The following is a 20912-nucleotide window of genomic DNA, read 5'->3' on the forward strand; positions in this document are numbered from 1 at the left end:
GCATCTGCTAGTCCTCCATAAAGGAGATCCTTTGGAATGACTCTATCGTCCATCTGGTGTTTGAGAATAGCAATTAGACTTGGTGATTTTGCTTTCTCAAGTACATAATGACTTTTTTTTTCTAATTTTAGGTTTTAAATTGTGCTTATTGCTGCAGACTCTAAACCCCAATGTATGTGGGGAATCTGATGATAGTTGTCAATGTGGCTACGATTTCATCACACAGATTTTTAGTCAATTTCATAGCAGAGGTATGGGGATAAAACCCATAGTCCTAGAAAGGTCTGTGTATGGGGAAGGTGTTGGAGAGAGCTCCTGCAGCGAGGAGAGGAGGCCCACGGACGTAAGGGTAGGAGGCTGCTGGAGAAAGAGCCCAGGCCACACTCACCACGCAGCTGCGGCTCGTGTGCCACAGGGGCTGGGCCTCTCTCCCCACTCCAAACATTGCGACCCTGTGCGCTAGTCACAACGCCAATTAAATTTGGCTCATTTGCCCCTCTGTCTTCATCTCTGGAGGGTGAATGAGCCAAACATGAGTGGCACTGTGACCGCATAGGCCAGTTTTCAATGCACGGAACTGGGAATCCAGCCCACAGGAACTGCTGCTGCAGAGTCATTGACATCATGAACTTCAATGAATCCTGTAAACACTATGACCTTCACACCAAAATCACAGCCTTAGTGATCGCCAAATATTTGCAGACATAGTGAAAAACTTCTTGGGGCTGGGAGGATGTGAGTAGATTGCAATTTAGGTCTTTTTCAGCTGCTTAGGCAAGCAGACAACTAATTAATCCCCACTTTGGGGCATATTAAGTACTGAGGAGGAAAAGCGCAGGCTATCACATCACCTACAATTTGAAGAACTGAACTTTGACCTCAGAAGCAGACAGTCTTCAGTTCAAAAGAATGTGTCTGTAAGACTCGCTACAGCTTGGGGCACATACAGTACAACAGCATGGGCAACGTACACAGAGATGGGAGCCCTATCAAGATGGGCAATAAACCGCACACCCACTCACCCACTCACAAAAGTGAAGAAAGAGAGTAGGTCTGGAACTTGGTCTTGGCATACTCCCATGTAAGTGAGGGCTAGTGTTGGGATTTCCCCTTGAATGGACAGGATTCGCTTCACACGCTGCTGCAGTGCAGTGTAGTGTGGTGGAATGGCAGCTGTTTGGCAGTGGTTAGCAACACCACACACTAGTTCGGAAAAGGAAGGAAGATGGTCTCCAAACAATAGCAGAAATACTCCAAATTCCTAAATTCTTCTAATTGCCCAATCAGAGCTAATGTTCTTATCCTTACTCTCGGAACCTCTATTGACCCATAAGTAGGCAGGACCCAGATTTTTATGTCTCCTCCAAAAGAGACCATCACTAATACATTACTGTCTAATACCCTGCTGGGCATTCATTTGTTGAGTACCATGTAATGAAATTCCACCACCACTTCATGCAATGCCTTGCTTGTTACACTTGGTGTTCTCCTATCAAAGAACTGATCAGGTCTCACTCTGCTTGGCTTGTGATATTTGAGAAGACTTTAGCCCAACATGTGAAAAAGTTTTAAGTAGTAAAATGCTAACATAGGCACCAGTTCCAGGAATATTTCACTCATGCTATGAAAGATGATTACTCATTCTGTTGTCTCTTGGTACCTAATGTTCTGCATCCGGTAAGGGGCTAGTAAAAAGCATTTGACCATATTAAAAATATGCTTGTCAAGCAGTAATCATGCAAAGAACCATACCTTGTAATATAAATATCTGATGATATACCATAAATAAAATGATGTGGTTAGTGTCCTGTATAGTGATAGTCTTAGGAAACAAGAGGGTGTCTCAAAATTGAGTAATAGGCATGGAAGAGGAAACTGAGGAAGCCAGTCCCCTTATTTCATTGCCAGGATTATTTGAGAAACTACTAAGATAAAATGTTGACTGTAAGCTTTCCATACAAAGGAGCTTTTTCTTTATCTGCTTGAGCTACTTTAAGCTTCCTTCTCAAATGTCAGCTGTGGAGGAAAAAAATTTAAAATCGTGTCACCTTTATTTATTTATTTATTTATTTATTTAAAATCAAGACAAACCTGATTTAGAATTTTTCATAACCAAACGTATGTTTTCATTGGGAATATACTTGCTGTGGATGGGTGTAATACTTAATTACTGATGCTGTTACTGGGTTTTTATTAGCATAATATTGTGATATATGAGGGTTTTCCCTCTGGTTTAAATTTTATACTCATCTAATCTGTTGATTATGGCCTATTATGTAACACTGTTTTCCCTTGTCTGTATTTTTCAGATTATAAGTGTGTTTAAAAAAAAAAGTTGCTTTGTAATATTAGGTGGTAAATTTACTAGTGAAGGAAAATTAGCCATGACACTAAAACCCAAGACAGTACAATTAAAACAACTTCACAAGGCAGATGAGAAAAAGACTGAAAAGTTTTGGACCAAAACTTTATGGTCTGATGAAGCATAAATGTACGTGTCCCATTTTGTCATAAAGGTTATATATTTACATGAAGGAGGGAAGGGAGACTCTCAAAGACAGCTTAGTTACAACTGTTAAGATTGCTGGAAGATTGCTATTTTGCTTATCTAGTTTTTGAGCTGTGTTTCACTGATGGCATAATATAGTGTAGTTTGTGAAGGGGTAAGAAAGTAGCGCTAAAAAGGTATACCACTGAGGATAAACTTAGAGGATTTACTTTTCCACAACAGTTCAAAGCACACATTCCTAACACGCATGGATTCTTTGGATGGGGGCCAGGAAGGGCACTGATCTAGTGTTTATTGCCTTGGCCTTTCAGTACTTTATTTGTATCCAGAAGAAGTAATTTTGAAGTGAGCTGAAGAAAGCTATAGCTAAGAAAGTATAGGGCAACATAGAACAAACATGGGGTATGTCTACACTGGAAACTTCAGAGTGCTGCTGCAGGAGCGTTCCCGCAGCAGCGCTTTGAAGTGCGAGTGTGGTTGTGTGCAAGCTGGGAGAGAGCTCTCCCAGCGCTCTTGGTAATCCACCTCCATGAGGGGATTAGCTTCAAGCGCTGGGAGCCTGTCTACACTAGCGCTTTAAAGTGCTCAGACTTGCTGCTCTCAGGGGTGATTTTTCACACCCCTGAGACAGCAAGTTAGAGTGCTATAAAATGTAAGTGTAGACAAGCCCATGAAGTGGACACCTTGAAAGAAATTGCCTCCCATTTGCCAGAAACATTGCTAGAGAAATTTAATGAGTAATAAAACCTAATGGTAGATGTACATAATATTGAATAGAATGACTGATCAGAATTATGTCATTTACTTCACTTTACTTTTTGGTGTAACTGAAGTCAGGTGTACGATTACATGGTTTTTCTCTATCACCAATTAAATTGTTAGTTGATGTTTGGCTATCTTTAATTTCTTACACTTATGCTCCAGATTAACATGGAGAGGACACAATATTTTTGTCACAATGATTCCTGAGATTCAGAGACTGCAGCTGTTCTCTTGAGTAATTGTTTGCTTCTCTGTGGACTCTCCTCCTGGTCAGTTATGTGATAAGAATTTGAATAATTTTGCTACAACTGCTTTAAATATAAAAAGCCTGACCTTAGGATATTTTATCCAGCTGGTTTTTTTTGCTTCCAGCGCTGTGTGACTTGACGTCTTATCATGCAGTTGTGGAAAGCTATACTAATTATATAGGACTTGTTACAGAAGGTTATTTTGAGGTTTTTCTAAAGTGTTCTCTGAGAGCCACTCAGTTGGAGTCCATGGTACTCAGCATTTCACAGGATACATGTGTGTTTTATGGAGCTAATGTACATTAAGTGCTGCCTGGCAAGTTTCTAATATGATCCCTAGTGTGCAAAATTTGATCATCCAGGTTTTTGTAGAGACATCAGTTGAATGCTATCTTTCATGCTTTTGTTTTCAGAGTTTGGAACGAGAAATACAGAAGTAGAATTCATATGAATGAAATGCTAATGAATTTAAGTTGAGATAATCCTGTTTTAAAAATAGGTACAAAGATAACGCTAGTGAATTTCCCAGTCTTTGAACAGTAAAGGGGCCAAGAAGTCTCTTGATTTTTTTTTATTTTTTTTTGAATATTGAGAAAAATCTAGATGTTTGTTCAGTCTCCTTAGGTTTACTGAGAAGTAGCCTTCATTTGTCTCGCAATAGAACTCAAGTTTTTAAATTGGAATGCGAATTACTACTTTACATTAGGTTAGGATCCCCTAGTAGTGTAAATCCCCAAAGAAGAACACTTCAGTTATAATGCATTCCAAACTGGACATTTTACAGTTCTATTAAGGTATTCCCAAAGGGAAAATTAAGGGGGAGGGAGCCCTCGTAAAGTACTAAAATCCATGTCAGAAACACTTTTTGAACAGATGCATTAACCTTGTTTGAAGAATTATGTCAGCATCCGACCTGGAATTTGATTAGGTGACTTGCTCTTACCAACTGTCATTACTGGGAAGTTGTTAAGAATTTTTCTTCTCTTAGGGGAGAAGTTGTAAGAACACATTTGAAAACGAAGTGCTTTAAAACTGAATAAAGATGTATAACATTACACGGTAGAAGGAAGTGGCATTATTGCTCTTGTGCACTAAAGTCCTGGAAAATGAATACAAAGTGTAAAGCATTATGTAAATAGCATTAAGAAACCTGAGTGGAGCATCATGACCTTGGGTAGATTCACAATTAATTAAGCATAGAGATGTGTGAAACAAACAGTATCCATGAACTTCCAGACTGTATGTCTTTAATTTGAGGCAGATTAGTTAAAGTTTGGGGTTGGCAGCTCAAGGAAGGCCTTTCTGTCTGTCTATATATATTTTGTATCCTGATGCTTTTATTTCTGGACAGTGAGCCCAGTGATTCACCATATTGAATCTGGATGCCCAGTTAATAATTCATGTACACCAAGCTTGGCAGAAACATTATTCTTTAATCCCGTGAACATCTGTAAACAACATGACTATTTTTAATATATACTCTGTTCTGTAGTAGTGGGCGGGGGGGGCCCCCCAGTGAAGGGGCTGAGACCGGGCAGTTTGGGGGGGAATAGAAGCCAGTCACTTCTAATGTCTGTGTCTGCAGTAAAAAAATACTTGGAGTACTGCACTAGCAATCTCATGCATAATGTTAGCCAAAAGCATTTTTAGCTAGCACTTGAGTAGTAAAATTAGCAAATACATTACTTACGGCTGATGAAGAGGAATAATCTCGTCATGGAACCTTCAGTGAACTGCTGTTCTGTCCAGACTAATTACTTGCTCTCATAGTCAAGTCAAGAAATTGGTACTTCAGTATTAACAGCAAGATGTGGGAGTTGGAAGGGGGCTTATTTTTCCAATTGGCTACTGACTATTCTGCTGCTCTGGAGGGCAGCTAGTATGGCCTACTATGACTATGGCTTTCTCTGCCTATTTGGACTGTACATGGCTGGTTAAAAATATAAAATATCAGGTCCCAGAAACCATTTTTTAAAATTCTTTTTAAATAAAAAATAAAGTGTTAGGACCTGATCCAAGAGGAGCTGGGCACCAGCAATTCCCATTAAATTACAAAGCTAACAAAAACATACATGTAGTGCTTTTTATATAGTTGTGTACCTGTGTAGGTAAAGGCAGTGTTCTTACCGGGACTTGCCACCTTGCTGTAATGTATAATCCAGTTGAGATGTGTACAGTTAAAGCTAGATTTTTGAAGGCTTTTATGTTCAGAGCACAGTTGTGACATCAGTGTACAAAATTGTGCATGTTCAAATTAGAATTAACATCTGATATGCATAGTGCATTCACTCTGGAAAAAAATGCTAAATTGTTCACACCTAATTATCTAATTACCGCTTAGCACATACTTTTCCACGCATCTATTACTTAGTTATATTGAAATTGGACTTGTGCCCTTAGATGGCCACATCCCAGCTATATCCACATTAGGGCTGTCAAGTGATTAAAAAAATTAATTGTGCGATTAATTGCGCTGTTAAACAACAATAGAATACCATTTATTTTAAATATTTTTGGATGTTTATTACATTTTAAAATATATTAATTTCAATTACAACACAGAATACAAAGTGTACAGTGCTCACTTTATATTTTTGATTACAAATATTTGCACTGTAAAAAACAAAAAAATGTATTTTTCAATTCACCTTATACAAGTACTGTAGTGCAATCTCTTTATCATGAAAGTTGAACTTACAAATATAGAATTATGTAACAAAAAAACCTGCATTCAAAAATAAAACAATCTAAAATTTTAGAGCCTACAAGTCCACTCAGTCCTGCTTCTTGATCAGCCAGTCACTCAGACAAACAAAGTTGGTTACAGTTTGTAGGAGATAATGCTGCCTGCTTCTTGTTTACAGTGTCAGCTGAAAGTGAGATCAGGTGTTCGCATGGCACTGTTGTAGCTGGCTTTGCAAGATATTTATGTGCTAGATGCGATAAAGATTTATGTGTTCCTTCATGTGTCAACCACCATTCCAGAGAACACACTTCCATGCTGATGTTGGGTTCTGCTTGATAACGATCCAAAGCAGTGCAGATGGACGCATGTTCATTTTCATCATCTGAGTCAGATGCCACCAGCAGAAGGTTCATTTTCTTTTTTGGTGGTTTGGGTTCTGTAGTTTCTGCATTGGAGGGGCATACAAACTTTTAGCATATCTGGCATGTAAATACTTTGCAACGCCAGCTACAAAAGTGCCATGGAACGCCTGTTCTCAATTTCAGGTGACATTGTAAATAAGAAGCAGGCAACAGTATCTCCCATCAATATAAACAAATTTATTTGTCTTAGCACTTGGCAGAATAAGACATAGGACTGAGTGGACTTGTAGGTGCTAAAGTTTTACACTTTTGTTACTGAGTGAAGTTATGTAACCAGAAAAAAAAAATCTGCATTTGTAAGTTGCTCTTTCACAATAAAGATATTGCACTTCAGTACTTGTATGGGGTGAATTGAAAAATGCTATTTTGTTTATCATTTTTACAGTGCATATGTTTGTAACAAAAATATTGTAAAATGAGCACTGTGCCCTTTGTATTCTGTGTTGTAATTGAAATCAATATTGAAAATGTAGAAAAGCATCCAAAAAAATTTAATACATTTCAATTGGTATATTTATTGTTATAAGTGTGATTAATTTTGTTGAGTTAGTTGTGTGAGTTAACTGCGATTAATTTACAGCACTAATCCACATCATTTGGCTCTCTTGGGCATGCAGTAGGATTTCCATGTTTAAGTGACACCTACTGACAAAATATTTTTATATGCACAACTGTGCATTTTTTTAGTGTGATTCAGGCACATCTCTATGAAAATGTAGCCATCCTCTCAGTCCTTTTGTAAAAGGATGTTGTCAGCCTGCAGGGAGTACTGTCCCCTGAGCCAGGAGGCAACAATGACCTTATCATGGGTGTGTTTTGTCCAGAAACCTAGTCACTGAGTATATCTACTTTGCAATTGAAAACCTGCAGCTGGCCTGTTTCAGCTGACTCCCACTCGTCAGGCTCGTGCAGCAGGGCTATTTAACTGCAGTGTAGACGTCCAGACTCGAGCAGGATCCTGGGGTCTAGGACCCTGATTGGTATGAGGGTCCTAGGACTCAAGATCTCCCGCCTCTCAGGGTCTAGAATCCAGGCTTCCACTTGAGTCTGGATGTCTACAATGCAGTTAAACAGCCCCATAGCCTGAGCCTCACGGGCATCTCATTGCAGTATAGACATACCTGTCGTGTATTTTTTGTGTGATGGGGGTTTTATTCTAGTGGGAGGTTTTTACTTAGTGGAATTTATAAACTCATGAGAGCAATTTACCAAAAACATTGTTCCTTGAATTTTATATTGGTTCCTTGTTGAATGCTACAATGTTTATTTTAATTTCTTAAATTGGACTTCAGTACTGATATCAGTAATGCCTCCCTGAAGAACACATTTGCCAATTTCATTAAACCAGAGAGGAAAAATCCTCTGTCCTATAGTTGTTTGGATTGACTGGACTGTTGGGGAGTCTCAAACAAGTCTTGGCTCATGGCATAGCTGGACGTCCCCCGCCCCTTTGTTGCGTGTCCCCTATCGTCCTCTGCTTCCTCCTTTGCTGCCTCCTTGTCCTCGCTGTTCACACCAGGAGCCTGGAGCTCAAGCTCCTCAGAGAGTTCCATGGTGGCGTTAGTCTCCACCAAAGATGGCATGCGGCTCTTTGTAAAAGCAGCAGGTCTGCAGCTCAGCACCGGATCGACTATTGGCCTTCTTGGTTTTCTGATATGCCTGATGCAGTTCCTTCGCTTTTATGTGGCACTGCTGCTGGTCCCTGTTGTGCCCCTTCTCCTGCATCCCCCAAACAATCTATGAACAATTGGTCACAGTCCTCTTTACAACAGCCCTTAACTTATTCAAAGACTGTTAGTAGGTCCACCCTCAGTCTTCTTTTCTCAAGACTAAATTTATTCAGGTTTTTTTTAACCTTTTCTCATAGGTTGTGTTTTCCAAACCAGTGATCATTTTTGTTGCTCTCCTCTGGACTCTCCAATTTGTCACCATGTTTTCTAAAGCATGGCACACAGAATTGAGACACAGTACTCCAGCCGAGGCCTCACCAGTGCTTAGTAGAGTGGGACAGTTACCTCCTGTGTCTTACATATGACACTCCTGTTAATACCCTCCTGACTATTAGTCTTTTTGGCAACTGCAGTACATTGTTGACTCATATTCAGTTTGTGATTCACTATAACCCCAGATCCTTTTCAGCACTACTACCACCTCAGCCAGTTATTCCCCATTTTGTAGTGGTGCATTTGATTTTTCCCTTCCTAAGTGAAGTACTTTCCATTTATCTTTACTGAGTTTCCTCTTGTTTAATTTCAGATCAACTCTCCAAATTGCCAAGACCATCTTGAATTCTAATCCTGTCCTCCAAGGTGCTTGCAAGCGGGGGAGGGATAGCTCAGTGGTTTGAGCATTGGCTTGCTAAACCCAGGGTTGTGAGCTAATCCTTGAGGGGTAGGGATCTGAGGCAAAAATCAGTACTTGGTCCTGCTGGTGAAGACAGGGGGCTGGACTCAATGACCTTTCAAGGTCCCTTCCTGTCCTAGGAGACAGGTATATCTCCACTTAGGTGGGAGGGATAGCTCAGTAGTTTGGGCATTGGCCTGCTAAACCCAAGGTTGTGAGCTCAATCCTTGAGAGGGCCATTTAGGGAACTGGGGTTAAAAAAAAAGGCTGGGGATTTGTTCTGCTTTGAGCAGGGGGTTAGACTAGATGATCTCCTGAAGTCCCTTCCAACCCTGATACTCTACAATTCTAAGCTCTCCTAGTTTGTTGTCATCTGCAGATTTTATAAGCATGCTCTTCACTCCATTATCAAAGTCATCAATGAATAGCACTGAATCCAGGAGTGACCCCACTAGATACATCCTCCCAGTTTTGACAGCAAACCAGTGATATTTATATAGCTTGCATTTATTTTTAAACTACATCAACAATAAGTATGCCACTGGCACAGGACACTGGACTAGATGACAACCATTACTGTTCTGGGATGGCAATATTTACACTACTTTGAAAGGCCTACTAATTGCATTGCTTAAACTAACGGAATCCTGTACATAAGGAATCCTGTACATGCTGCTATTAGGTGCTGTGTTTTTTGGGTTATTATTTTGTTTTGTTGTCATTTTGAAAACGAAGTTTTACATTTTTATGGAGAAAGAGAGAATCCATTGATGCACAACTATTCAAAGAAAACTTGTTAACCTCTGGATTAGCATCTGCCAGGGAAGGGGAAATAGAAAGATAACATACAAGCATTACTGGGGGCAGTAAGTTAAGGATGATTCTCTTCTTCCTGGGACCTGAATTGAGGATCATCTGATCCAGAAGCAATAGGGTCCATCACTGCTGCTTTTCTCTCCTACTCCTTTCTGTTTTTCTGGCTTGTAAGAGGAGTGGGAGCTTCTGTCTATGAGCCCAGCTGAGGAGTTCTCCATTCTCTCTCTCTCTCTTCTTTCTTTCTTTGTCAGTATAGTTAAGGTGTTGCTGTGTCCATGTAGACACTGCAGGTTACTTATATCAGCTGTTGGCTGTCATTCCTGTCAGTTTCATGGCTGGAGCTGTAACACTAACAAGAAAACTGCTCACAGCTTGGGCTGTCACCCTGGGATGGGTGGGGAGCTCCAGCTAGAGCCTGGCTGCCCCCAGGCTCCCTTCTCCCAGCTGGGCTGTGCCTGCCTTGCTTGGAGCCAAGCTGTGCCAAGGTTCCCCGCTCCGCACTGGGAGTCTGGCGGCAGCCCGGGCTCTCAGCAGAGGGTGAGGAACGCTGAGCTAAGAGCCTGGGGGCAGCCAGGCTCTCAGCGGGGAGCTGTGTGTGGAGCTCAGAGTGGACTCTCAGCTCCCCACATTGCCCCTCTCAAGTCAGTGGAAGCACTCCTGGTAAAGACACACACCACCACCAGAAGGAGGGTAGTGTGGACATGAACCACCGTATGCATAGACAATCGGTGCCTCCCTATACTGAGGGGGGAGGGGGGCCCACAATCTAAAGGAGAGAACATGTGATTTGTCCCATGAGTCCTTTGTCCAGTGACCCCCGCCCTTAGCCCCTGCGCTCTCCCTGCCACACGTTACCTGCGGGAGCTCTGTCCTTCTCTTCCTGCACCTCCCCCCAGTACTTTTGGCCGCTCTCTCTGGCAGCTGGGCGGGAAGCAGGACGGAGCCGTTTCCGCCTGGCAGAGAGAGAGTGGTGTCCTGCTCCCTGCCTGGGCTCAGCTGCTGGGGACAGGGGCTGAGCAAGCAGGAACCCCCTCTCCCTCCTGCCATGTTTCTGGCTCGCTTAGCTCTTGTTCCCAGTAATTGAGCGGCTGCCGCCCGGGCCCTGCTGCCAGGGATAGAGGCTGAACGAGTTGGAACCCCCATCCTCCTCGGAATGCTCAGCCCCTGTCCTCGGCCGCCACACTTGGGCAGGGAGCCAGAAATGAGGAGTCCAGGGTGTGGGAGGGGGCTCCAGCCAGGCACTCTCAGGCAGAAGCGGCTCCATCCCGACCCTGCTAACAGGGAGAACAGCCAAACGTGCGGCGGGGGTAGGTGAGAGGCGCAGGGAAAGGAGGACAGAGCCCCTCTTCCTCCCCATGCTGGCAGGCCAATGGCAGGGGGGCACATGATCCCCCACTCCATGTCCTTCCTACACGTTACCTTTGATCATAGGTCAACTTACGGCATGTCTACATTACAGACTTGCATATCTTAACAAGAGAGTGCCTCTTTATCTTTGGCCTAAAATTCATATAGGAACAGGGTTTTTTGTTTGTTTGTTTGTTTCATGAGAGAATGCATGGGGCTTTTTTCATGTGTTGCCCTCAAGGGATTTCTAGGCCTATTACAATTAAACCCATTTCAACAAAAGTGTTTGTATACATACATACACACACTCAGATATTGACTGTAACAGGAGTTATGTAATTAACTCTTCCTGGGTTTGAAAGCCTTGTGTAATTTTTTTTTTAAACATGCAACATCTCTTGAATGAAATGTTTACATCTACAATCTCTGCCTAGAAATGCCTTGTTTTACGTCATCACTGCATCTTACAAGCATTTGTTTGGAAATGATGAGCAGCCACACTTGCGAATAGAGAACAAACCATTAGGTGCAGTTTATTACTTTAATACAAATGTGTTACATTAAAGTATTTGAAAATGGTTTGTATCAGTTGTGAAGTTTTCTAGGTAATTTTGTCATTTTCTGATTCTTATGTTCATTGGCCCCTTTCTAGGTCAGTTCCATGCAGCTGGCATGATGCTTACTCTGAGTAGGTATAAATATACCTGCCTCCCAACTCCAGAGGCTGGAGCTTCTCCCTGCTGGGGAAATTTGGCTGGTGTATGAATTCCTGATTCTGGGTAGAGCTGGTTGAGAGAATCAGAAAATAAACTTCATGCCAGTCTTTTTTAAATTTTTACTGGCTTTTGTGAAATTGTTTGATTATTTTTTTTGAAAATCAGAGAAGTTTGACCAGCTAGATAGTTTATGAAAACCTGATAAATAGTTTGAAAATTATTTTATTATCAGAAGCAATTTTTGAATGAAAATTTTTGCCAAAAAATTGACATTTAAAATTTTTTGGCAACTCTAATTCTGGGCATCTGAAATGGAAATCAAGCCTCTGTCTTAGTTTTACTTTGCATTACTCTATTCTCTCCTGATGCGCATGTCACCATGGCTATTCTTTGTCTGGGAGGACTAAAATAAGCTTCCTTTCGACTTCTGTTAATGGTGCTAGTAGTAATCCCCTTTCTGACCTGGGAGCTGAAAGCATTGCTGCTACAAGTCCTCCCTGCTTCCACCTGCTTGGGTCATAAGACAAAAAGAATAGGGTTATGAACCTTGGTTTGCACTTTAGTATTGCATAACATTGCCTCCGGACCAGGTTTTTATTTATTAGTTTAGTACTGTGTTGGGGAATGGACAGACATTCAAAGATGACCAACTCTTCCTGCAGACATGTTACTATCTAAGGGCCAAGTCATTATATGCTTCCTCACAGTGAGCACTCCACGGGTAGTACTGAATGATGCTATTACAACCTTGCTGTAAGAAATAAGGGAGGAAATCCTTCAACGACTTATGTGTCTGTCTGTCTGTCCTGTCCCATCCCTCCCCACCCCATCTTCTCCTTCTCACCTCAACTTTAATCCTCTCAATGTTCCAGACGAAAGAAAATGATTTCTTCTTCAGGTCATTAATTTGAATATTGAGTAAAGCAATTTCTGACATGAATTTCCGAGCACTGATCATCTTATTATGAAATGTGCAACATCTATTGTTTTTGCTATCCAAACCAGTACTTCATCCACTCAAACAGCTTGACCCCCTGTCACCGTACCGGACATACTGACCTTAATCATGTTTATTACAGTAGTGCCTAATGACCATCCAAGAATGGGGCCCATTGTGCTAAGCAGTCTACAAACACAGGGTAGGAGTAGACTCTCCCACCCCAAAGAGCTTACTGTCTAAATAAACAAGACAGGCACAGGGTGAAGGAAGGGCTATAACATACAAGCAGAGTGAACAATATGATGGCAGCAAACATCGTGTCAGTTCCACAACTTTTATCTTCTTGATTAGGTATTTATTATTGCTTTGAAAAGTGTTCTAAATTCTAAAAGCTCATGCTCCAAAACACCTGTTAGTCTATAAGGTGTCACAGGACTCTTTGCTGCTTCTTAATTCTAGTTGTCTCTTGGCAAGAGCCTGTTTTTGTTCATTCTTTAAAGCTTATTAGTCCCCAGGCTTATTTTTGTTTATATATGTGTGTGTATATTATACATGTTTATATATAATATGGGCTAGGCTTGAAAGGCTAATTCTCATGTCCTGATCGTCTGTTCTGGAACAATCTTGATCTCCTTTTCTTGGAGAATTTGTATCCATTTCCTGCATCTGTCACCCATCCTTATTTGTGAATGGAGAATCCAGTAATTAATTTTGTTGTTGTTTTTTGTTAGTAATTAATTATCTTCGCCAAATCTTGGAGGACCTATTTTCTCCTTCAGACGCTGTGTTCTCAGAAAAAGTATTACTTATCTCTTGAGCAATCTTCAATTCAATGATAAATATGTTTTGGTGACTTGGAGCTTTTTGAATGAAAAATGTTGCTGGACAACCCTGTAGTACAGCAAGAATGCTAAGCTCTGCCAATGATGATGGCCTCCAGCCAGACAGGAGGCTAAAATGGGGAAAGCCTTCATTGCATACACTAAGATAAGTGTATATACTTTATCTGTGTACTGTCAAACATAGATATTCCCTGTTGGGCATCAGAGCTTAGAGGTGGCTTTCCATGTGGCAGAGTCTTGTTGCTTATTGTAGAGCAGCTATCTACCAGCTCAGGGCTTGTGGTAGTGGCATAGGGATGGAACTAGGGGTGCTGTCACACTCCCTGGCTTGAAGTGGTTTCCATCATTTACAGGTTTTACAGTTTGGTTCAATGGCTCTCAGCACTCGCACTATATAAATTGTTCCAGCAACCCTGGATAGTGGGAGTGAGAAATAGATCTGGTGATTACCATTGTCTGGTTATGCAATCCACTGTCGCTGCTTGTAGCTGTGGAGACTGGAAAGTACACAAACACCTATTCCTATCTGTACACCACCAAACATGGAAGACAACTTCCCCACCCCCTCATACTGAGTCCATACTTTACATAGGATGCTGACCTAGTGGCTGCTTAACTGCCTTAGTTTTTACATTAGAAACATTGACTGTCACAGGTATGTAGCAGACCACTTAAATCTCCTTGCTCAATGTTTTAACAGGTAACAGTATTTTTAAAAGCAGGTTTTCCCCCCTTGTTTTCTTTTTTCAGCCACAGCCAATGCTAAAGAAAAGGTGCGCTGCACTGAGAGTGTTTGAATTCTCAAAAGAGAATACATAGAATGTAAAGAATGACGTACGGCTGGGACTGATCTGTTCCCTTGTGACTTCTGTGCACACTGCCCTGAGCTTGTGTTTCTTATTAAAGTCTGGCCGCTGGCTGTAATGTTAGCTTAAAACACAATCATCAGCTAGATTTCTAAAACCATAATGCAACTTAAAGTATTTGGCTCAGTGAAAAGAAAATAATCAGCAGCGAAGGGCCTGATCCAACTTCCATTGCACTCAGTGGGAATCTTTATGTTGGCCTCAGTGGGAGCTGGATTGATTCCTCTGTCTAAAAGAATGTTTTGGCTCTGAAATTACCATTGGTTACTGCACCAGGCAGATTATTTTTCCTCATTTCTGCCTTTTCAGTTTATAAAAATTTTGACTTTAAAAGAGGGAGTAGATCCTCAGGAGTTGTAAATCAGTTTAGCTCCAAGAATTGTTCTATTATTTTCCAAGAACCTCTCTACTCTATGGTAGCATGTAAGCCATCACTCCCACAAAAAAGAATTGAGTTTTATTATCTGTGTTGCAAGTCCCTGAGATGTGGTCGCCATTTGCATAGACATGCTATAGTTTCATGAATCAACATGATAGATGAAGGGTGGGCAAACTACAGCCCGCAAGCCGTGTCTGGTCCATCCGACCTTTCAATTCGATCCTCAGACTACCGCTGGGGAATGGGGTCTGGGGTTTGCCCCAGTCTGCGTATGCCATGGTTCCATGTGGTTCCCAGAAGCAGCAGCATGTCCCCCTTCCAGCTCCTATACATAGGGGCAACCAGAGGGCTCCGTATGCTGCCCCCGCCCCTACCATCAGCTCTGCAGCTCCCATTGGCTGAGAACCAATTTGTTATATTGACACCCTCCACCTCCCATGTAGACAGTGCTATATTGGAGGGAGAGCTTCTCCCACTAACATAGCTACCGCCTCTTGAGGAGGTGGATTAACTGTGCCAACAGGAGAGTTCTCTCCTGTCGTCTTAGCGCTGCTTTAGTGTTACAGCAGTGCAACTGCATCCGTGCAGCTGTGCTGATGCAGCATTTTAAGTGTAGATTTGCCCTAATTTAAGTGCAGAGTTGAGATTAGAACCCAGGAATCCTGACTTTATCAAAGCACATATATAGTATTAAACTCCAACTCCCAGCTGCTTGCTTTGAATGCTACTCTCTTGGCTACCGCAAATGTACAGCAGTCCTCCTAGGTAAGTAGCTTTTCTTGCGGCCACAGCCTCCTGGACTGTGATATAGGGCAGGGGGCGTAGAGCAGCAGCCCCTCCCCTTTTGTTGTTCCTGGATGCATTGCCTTGGTGTTGGCTGCTGGGGCTGCAAGCAAGGGTTGGGCCCTGTCCTCGCTCTGGAGACAGCTGGGGCACAATGCTGGAGGAGCAGGCAGCTGGTGAGTTCCCCACCTTCTCAGAGGAGGTTGCGCTCAGGCTTTGGGCATCACCCCTGGGGTAGCAGATTCCAGCTGCAGGGCTTCAGGCTCTGGCTACACAGCAGCGGGCCCCGGGCTCTGGCTGCACAGCTTTGGGCTCCATCCCCATACCCAAGTCATGGACCTTCAGGCTCTGTCCCCCCATCCCCACCCCAAGAGGCCACTCTGAGGCCACCAAAAAATTTGTCCTGAGAACCCCTGTTCTAAACAGACCGAACTTCTTGTTGTCTTGCAGAGGGGAGAAGAGACATGGAGGAAGCTTACAGGATATGGTGGCTGGACAATGTTTATACTAAATGAACCTCCTGGCTTTTTAGCAGGGTTTGCCATTGAAACAGTACCTGTGCCAACATGTATGATGAGTTTTACTTGAATTTTCCTAGGATATGTATATGATTCTTGTTTTCTTAGTCTATGTTGTTTATACGAGTTTGTTTATAGCAGCAACATTTGAATTGCTTTTTAAAAATTTGCACTAATTTAGAACTGTAGCAAATGAGAAAATAACATTAAAGAACTCTAGCTACCAGAATTTCTAGCTGTCATTTGGCATACCACAGAACAATGCAGTCCATTTCAGGAGTGGAGTATCAAATACCGTACCAGAATTTGGGTATCTAAAAAAAAAAAAAAAAAAAAAAGTCACTTAACTCACACAAATATTTTTAAAACATACAAGTCCAATTGGTCGTAATCAGTCCTGATTTGGTATGAATTGTATAATATATTGTTTTAAATATAAAAAGTCCTGTTGATCCCTAGACTAAGAGATCATTCTTGATTTTTGTCTGACTGTATGCTTTACCTCTTACTTTGCTTTTAATTTTATTTAGGAGATGGCTGTACGAGCTCTGAAGCAGACAGGCAGCAGAAGCATTGAAGCAGCTTTGGAGTACATTAGTAAGATGGGCTATCTTGATCCTAGAAATGAACAGATAGTACGTGTTATTAAGCAGACCTCGCCAGGTAAGCATAATTTCCTTTAAATTATACATCTCTTTCTTGTAATATATTTGTTTTTTAAGTGAATATGTTGTTGGTGAAAAGAGCTGAATTGACAGTAGTGGGCAGGAGTTTTCTGTTCACAGGAACTGCAACACCAGCTTCTCCACTCAGTGCTGCCAGTGTGCCTCAAGCCTGTTCTATGTAGTCCACTTTAAGGAGAAAAAGGGCAAGGCCCTGCATGCGTCACAGCAAACTGGACACACTTTCTATGGTAAGGTCCCTAGATTCAACAGGAGTCTGGTCTCACAGACTGGAAATGCCCAGCAACTTCATGGATTCAATAGAATTGAAGGCCAGAAGGGACCGTTAGATCATCTGCTCAGACCTCCTGTATATCACAGGCATTAACTTTCACAGTAACTTGTTTGACTAAATTATAACTTGTTTGGCTAAAGCATATCTTCCAGAAAGGCATCCAGTCTTAATCTGAAGACATCAAGAGATATAGTATCACCTCTCTTGGTAGTTTATTCCAGTGGTTAATCACTCTCACGATTAGAAATCTATGCCTAATTTACAGAGATAAAATCACCTCCTACTCCTAGGCTTACTCTACTCGACCGAGTTTTGCCGGCATAGCTATGTTGGCTAGCAGTGTGAAAAAAATCACCCCTGCAGCAGACACGTAGTTATGTTGGCAAACCCCTGGTGTAGTAACACCTGTGCCACCAGAAGAGTGCTTTGGTAGGCATAGCTAATGTCATTCAGGAAGGTAGGGTAGCTATGCCAGCAGAACTCCTATGTGCTTACACTACATTTCCACTAGCGGGCTCTGCCAGCATAGCTATACCAGCAAAGACTGTGTAGTGTCCACAAGGCTCTCACTCCTGTTTAATTTCCAAGGACTGCATTAGCCCTTTTTGCCACAGCATCGCATTGGGAACTCATTCTCATTGCTTCTCCGCTGTGATCCTACATTCTTTTCAGAGCCCCTGCTTTCCAGGACACAGTTCCCCTTCTGCGAATATGGCCTGCGTTCCTTGTTCCTAGATGTATAACGCTGCAGATGGCTTTATTAAAGTGCATTTTATTTGAATGGGCCCAACTACCAAGAAATCCATTTCCTCTCTCCTGGAGCTGGTTGGGAATTTTTTTGACAAAATATTTTTTTGTTGGAAGATTCCAATTCATTGAAACAAACTTTTTTGCAAGAATGTGCTAGTTTCAACAAAACTTTCATTGGGAGGATTTCTCAGGTCCGAGATGGAATTTCTGGTCAGAGAGAGAGAGAGACCCACCCACTCCAGAGTAACCAATACCCTGGTAGAAAATGAATAGACATCCTCTAAGTCAGTGGTTCTCAACCAGGGGTACGTATAGCCCTGGGGGTACACAGAGGTCTTCCAGGGAGTATACCAACTGATCTAGATAGTTTTACAACAGGCTACATAAAAAGCACTAGCAAAATCAGTACAAACTAACATTTGATACAGACAAAATGAAAAGTAAGCAATTGTTCAGTAATTGTGCTGTGACACTTTTTTGTATTTTTGTTTGATTTTGTAAGCAAGTAGTTTTTCAGTGAGGTGAAACTTGGAGTTAGGCAAGACAAATCCGACTCCCGACAAGGGTACAGGAGTCTGGAAAGATTGAGAATCACTGATCTAAGTAACTCGACCTATGGGATCGGATAGCATCGTCATTACCGGGGTGGGGGAAGAGAAGTGGGATGGGCTTAACAGCAACCTTGGGATGACCACTTCTCTGGTCAGAGTGGGTTTTTATATGTTACGGGTAACTAGTAACGTTCTATGGTCTCGTCTGTATTGGAAAACTTGTACCTAATTAACAAAATCAATTTAAAATCAGTTTAGTTACAGTGGCACAACCCCCTAATGTAGATGCACTTAAACTGATTTAGTTCAATGCAGTAACTTCCCTCACCATCTCTCCCCGCTCCAGATCCCAATAAGGGCACTCTGCTGGTCCAGGGTCTGTGCTGGGGAGGGAGTTAAGCCTGGGCAAGTCTAATGAGGAGTGGCTGGGAAGAGGGAAAGCTGGAAGAAGAGAGAGGCCCATAGAGGTTACTTGCAAAAGCTGGGGACAAAGCCATTTCTCCTGTTGGGGGTGATAGTGGCTACCAGGGACTGCACTCTGAGGGAGTGGGGTAAAGAGGAGCTGCTTGTGTGGTGACATATGGCTCTGGGTTCTGCCATGTGTGGGGATGGGCCCTGCTGCCTTTTCTACAAATCCTGCACTTTCAGGGGGACAGTGTAGGGGAGTGACGGGGAAGTAGAGTACTTGCAGAGACTTCGTAGCCCAGGCCCCCTTCCAGGTGTTTTGTATGGGAGATGATAATCTGGCAAACAGATAGGAACCCTGGCAGTTACCATTCTCCTTTTTTGGACTTCGGCGCAAGGCATGTGTAGACAGGGCCTCAGATAAGCATTAGGAAGAATTTAAAATAATATTGACAGAATTATTTAATAACCACGTTTTCCTTATGTGTAGGGTAGGTTTTTTCTTTCAAATATATTAAAATCCTTATCCCCTGAATGCACATATTCCCTTTGGTAGGTCAGTTCACATTTTTGAAACCCAGTTCTTGCAATCTTTCCTGCCTAAAGGTTCTAGTTATCCAGCTGTTTTTCATTTTCTTTTGCTTTTACTTCCTGATCACATCCTGGTCTCATTTAAACAGAATGCCAGACTATGGAGATTTCAGGATCAAATCACTACTGCAACTATTTAAAGCCCTTTTCTTTTAGGTTCTGTTTAAGCCTTCACTTCGTTATCCTCAAAAAAGCCAAACTCGGGTGGCTTGTGATTGGCATGTGTCTGTTTGACATGCCAGAAAAACATTTTGATTTGTTTGGTATTAGAGCGCTTATGCAAGGTTGTGTAGGCCTCCTGCAATTGATTAGATGGCATCAAGCTTTGCTGGAAGCATTTAGATTCCCAGTGTGAGCGTTTAAATCCTTGCTTCAGAGATTTCCTGTTACGGTCTATGGCATGTACGTTTTCAAATCCTTTTCCTTTCTTCATATGGTTTTAACTTTTAATATTAAAATTGGTAGCACATTTTTAGCATTCAACTGAGAGCCAAATGGAGCATATCTGACATCAGCTGTGGATGAGACTGAAAGAATCAGTTCTCTATGGTCGTAGTTAGTGGACGCTACAAAATACACTAAGACATAAACCCTTCCAAATGAAAAATATGCAGCCTCAAATTTTGCCTTTCTAGATAGGACGATGTGGGCAAAAATCATTTCTGGTGAGTCATATACCTCCACAGACCCAAACACTTCTCAGTCTGATCAGATTCACTGTCCCAGGTAATGTAAATTACATCTCTGTACCAGCAAGTTCCCATGCACAGCTCCAAAGGACAGTAATGTTCACACTGTTGCTTTTCTTCAGGGTTCCTGATGGGGAAGCAGCTTCAGTTTGCAGCCAATGCTCCCTGTGTGCCGTGCCAGCAGAGATGCTGAGTGGATATACTGCATTAATGCCTCTGCAAGCCACATTCCCTTCCAGACCAGTGCCAGCCACTCTTCTGGCTGTGCTGCTCCAGCACAACCCCACTTCTACATGGGAGATTTCTGCTTCCACATCTATATGTATCCCTGTGGACCTTCTCCAAGGGATAATTGTTTACTCCTGGGGGAATACTGTGCCACTGCACATGTGCAGAATTTTATGTCCCCCGCAGATTTCTTTGCTTCCCTTCAGAGAAATGACTTTCTGATGGGAAAGCCGCAAGAGCGGTCTTGTGACCCTCTCCAGCAGTATGTTTCCGGTGCCCAGGGCAGCCAGCAGAGAGGTAAAACACTGTGGGGCAGGGGATGGGACTGGGGAAGACCCAGCTGGTGGCTCCTACCCTGCACTGGGCTCAGCAGCTAGTTCCAGCTGGGCTGGAGAGGACCGGACTTCCTCGTCCCCTGCACAGCATCTGGGGCCATGTCAGACCCACCCCCAGATTTCTCCCCTGGCTGTAGGAAGCTCTGCAAACTCTTCCCTCCTCTCTTCTCCCCCACGCTTCCTGCACTCATCGCTCCTCAGCTGCAGGAGGCGGGATCACTGTACAGGA

At 42.4% G+C, this 20912-nt stretch overlaps 1 protein-coding gene across 1 annotated transcript in view; it reads left to right on the forward strand.

Annotated features, from left to right (window-relative positions):
- Positions 1 to 20912, forward strand: part of LATS2 (large tumor suppressor kinase 2) — a 63227-nt gene that overhangs the window by 29830 nt on the left and 12485 nt on the right. The window contains exon 3 of the mRNA XM_032777435.2: positions 16708 to 16840. Coding sequence (XP_032633326.1) covers positions 16708 to 16840 — 133 coding nt within the window. The remainder of the gene's footprint in view (positions 1 to 16707; positions 16841 to 20912) is intronic.

The sequence above is a fragment of the Chelonoidis abingdonii genome, chromosome 1 (assembly GCF_003597395.2).
Source record: "Chelonoidis abingdonii isolate Lonesome George chromosome 1, CheloAbing_2.0, whole genome shotgun sequence".
NCBI classification, from domain to species: domain Eukaryota; kingdom Metazoa; phylum Chordata; order Testudines; family Testudinidae; genus Chelonoidis; species Chelonoidis abingdonii.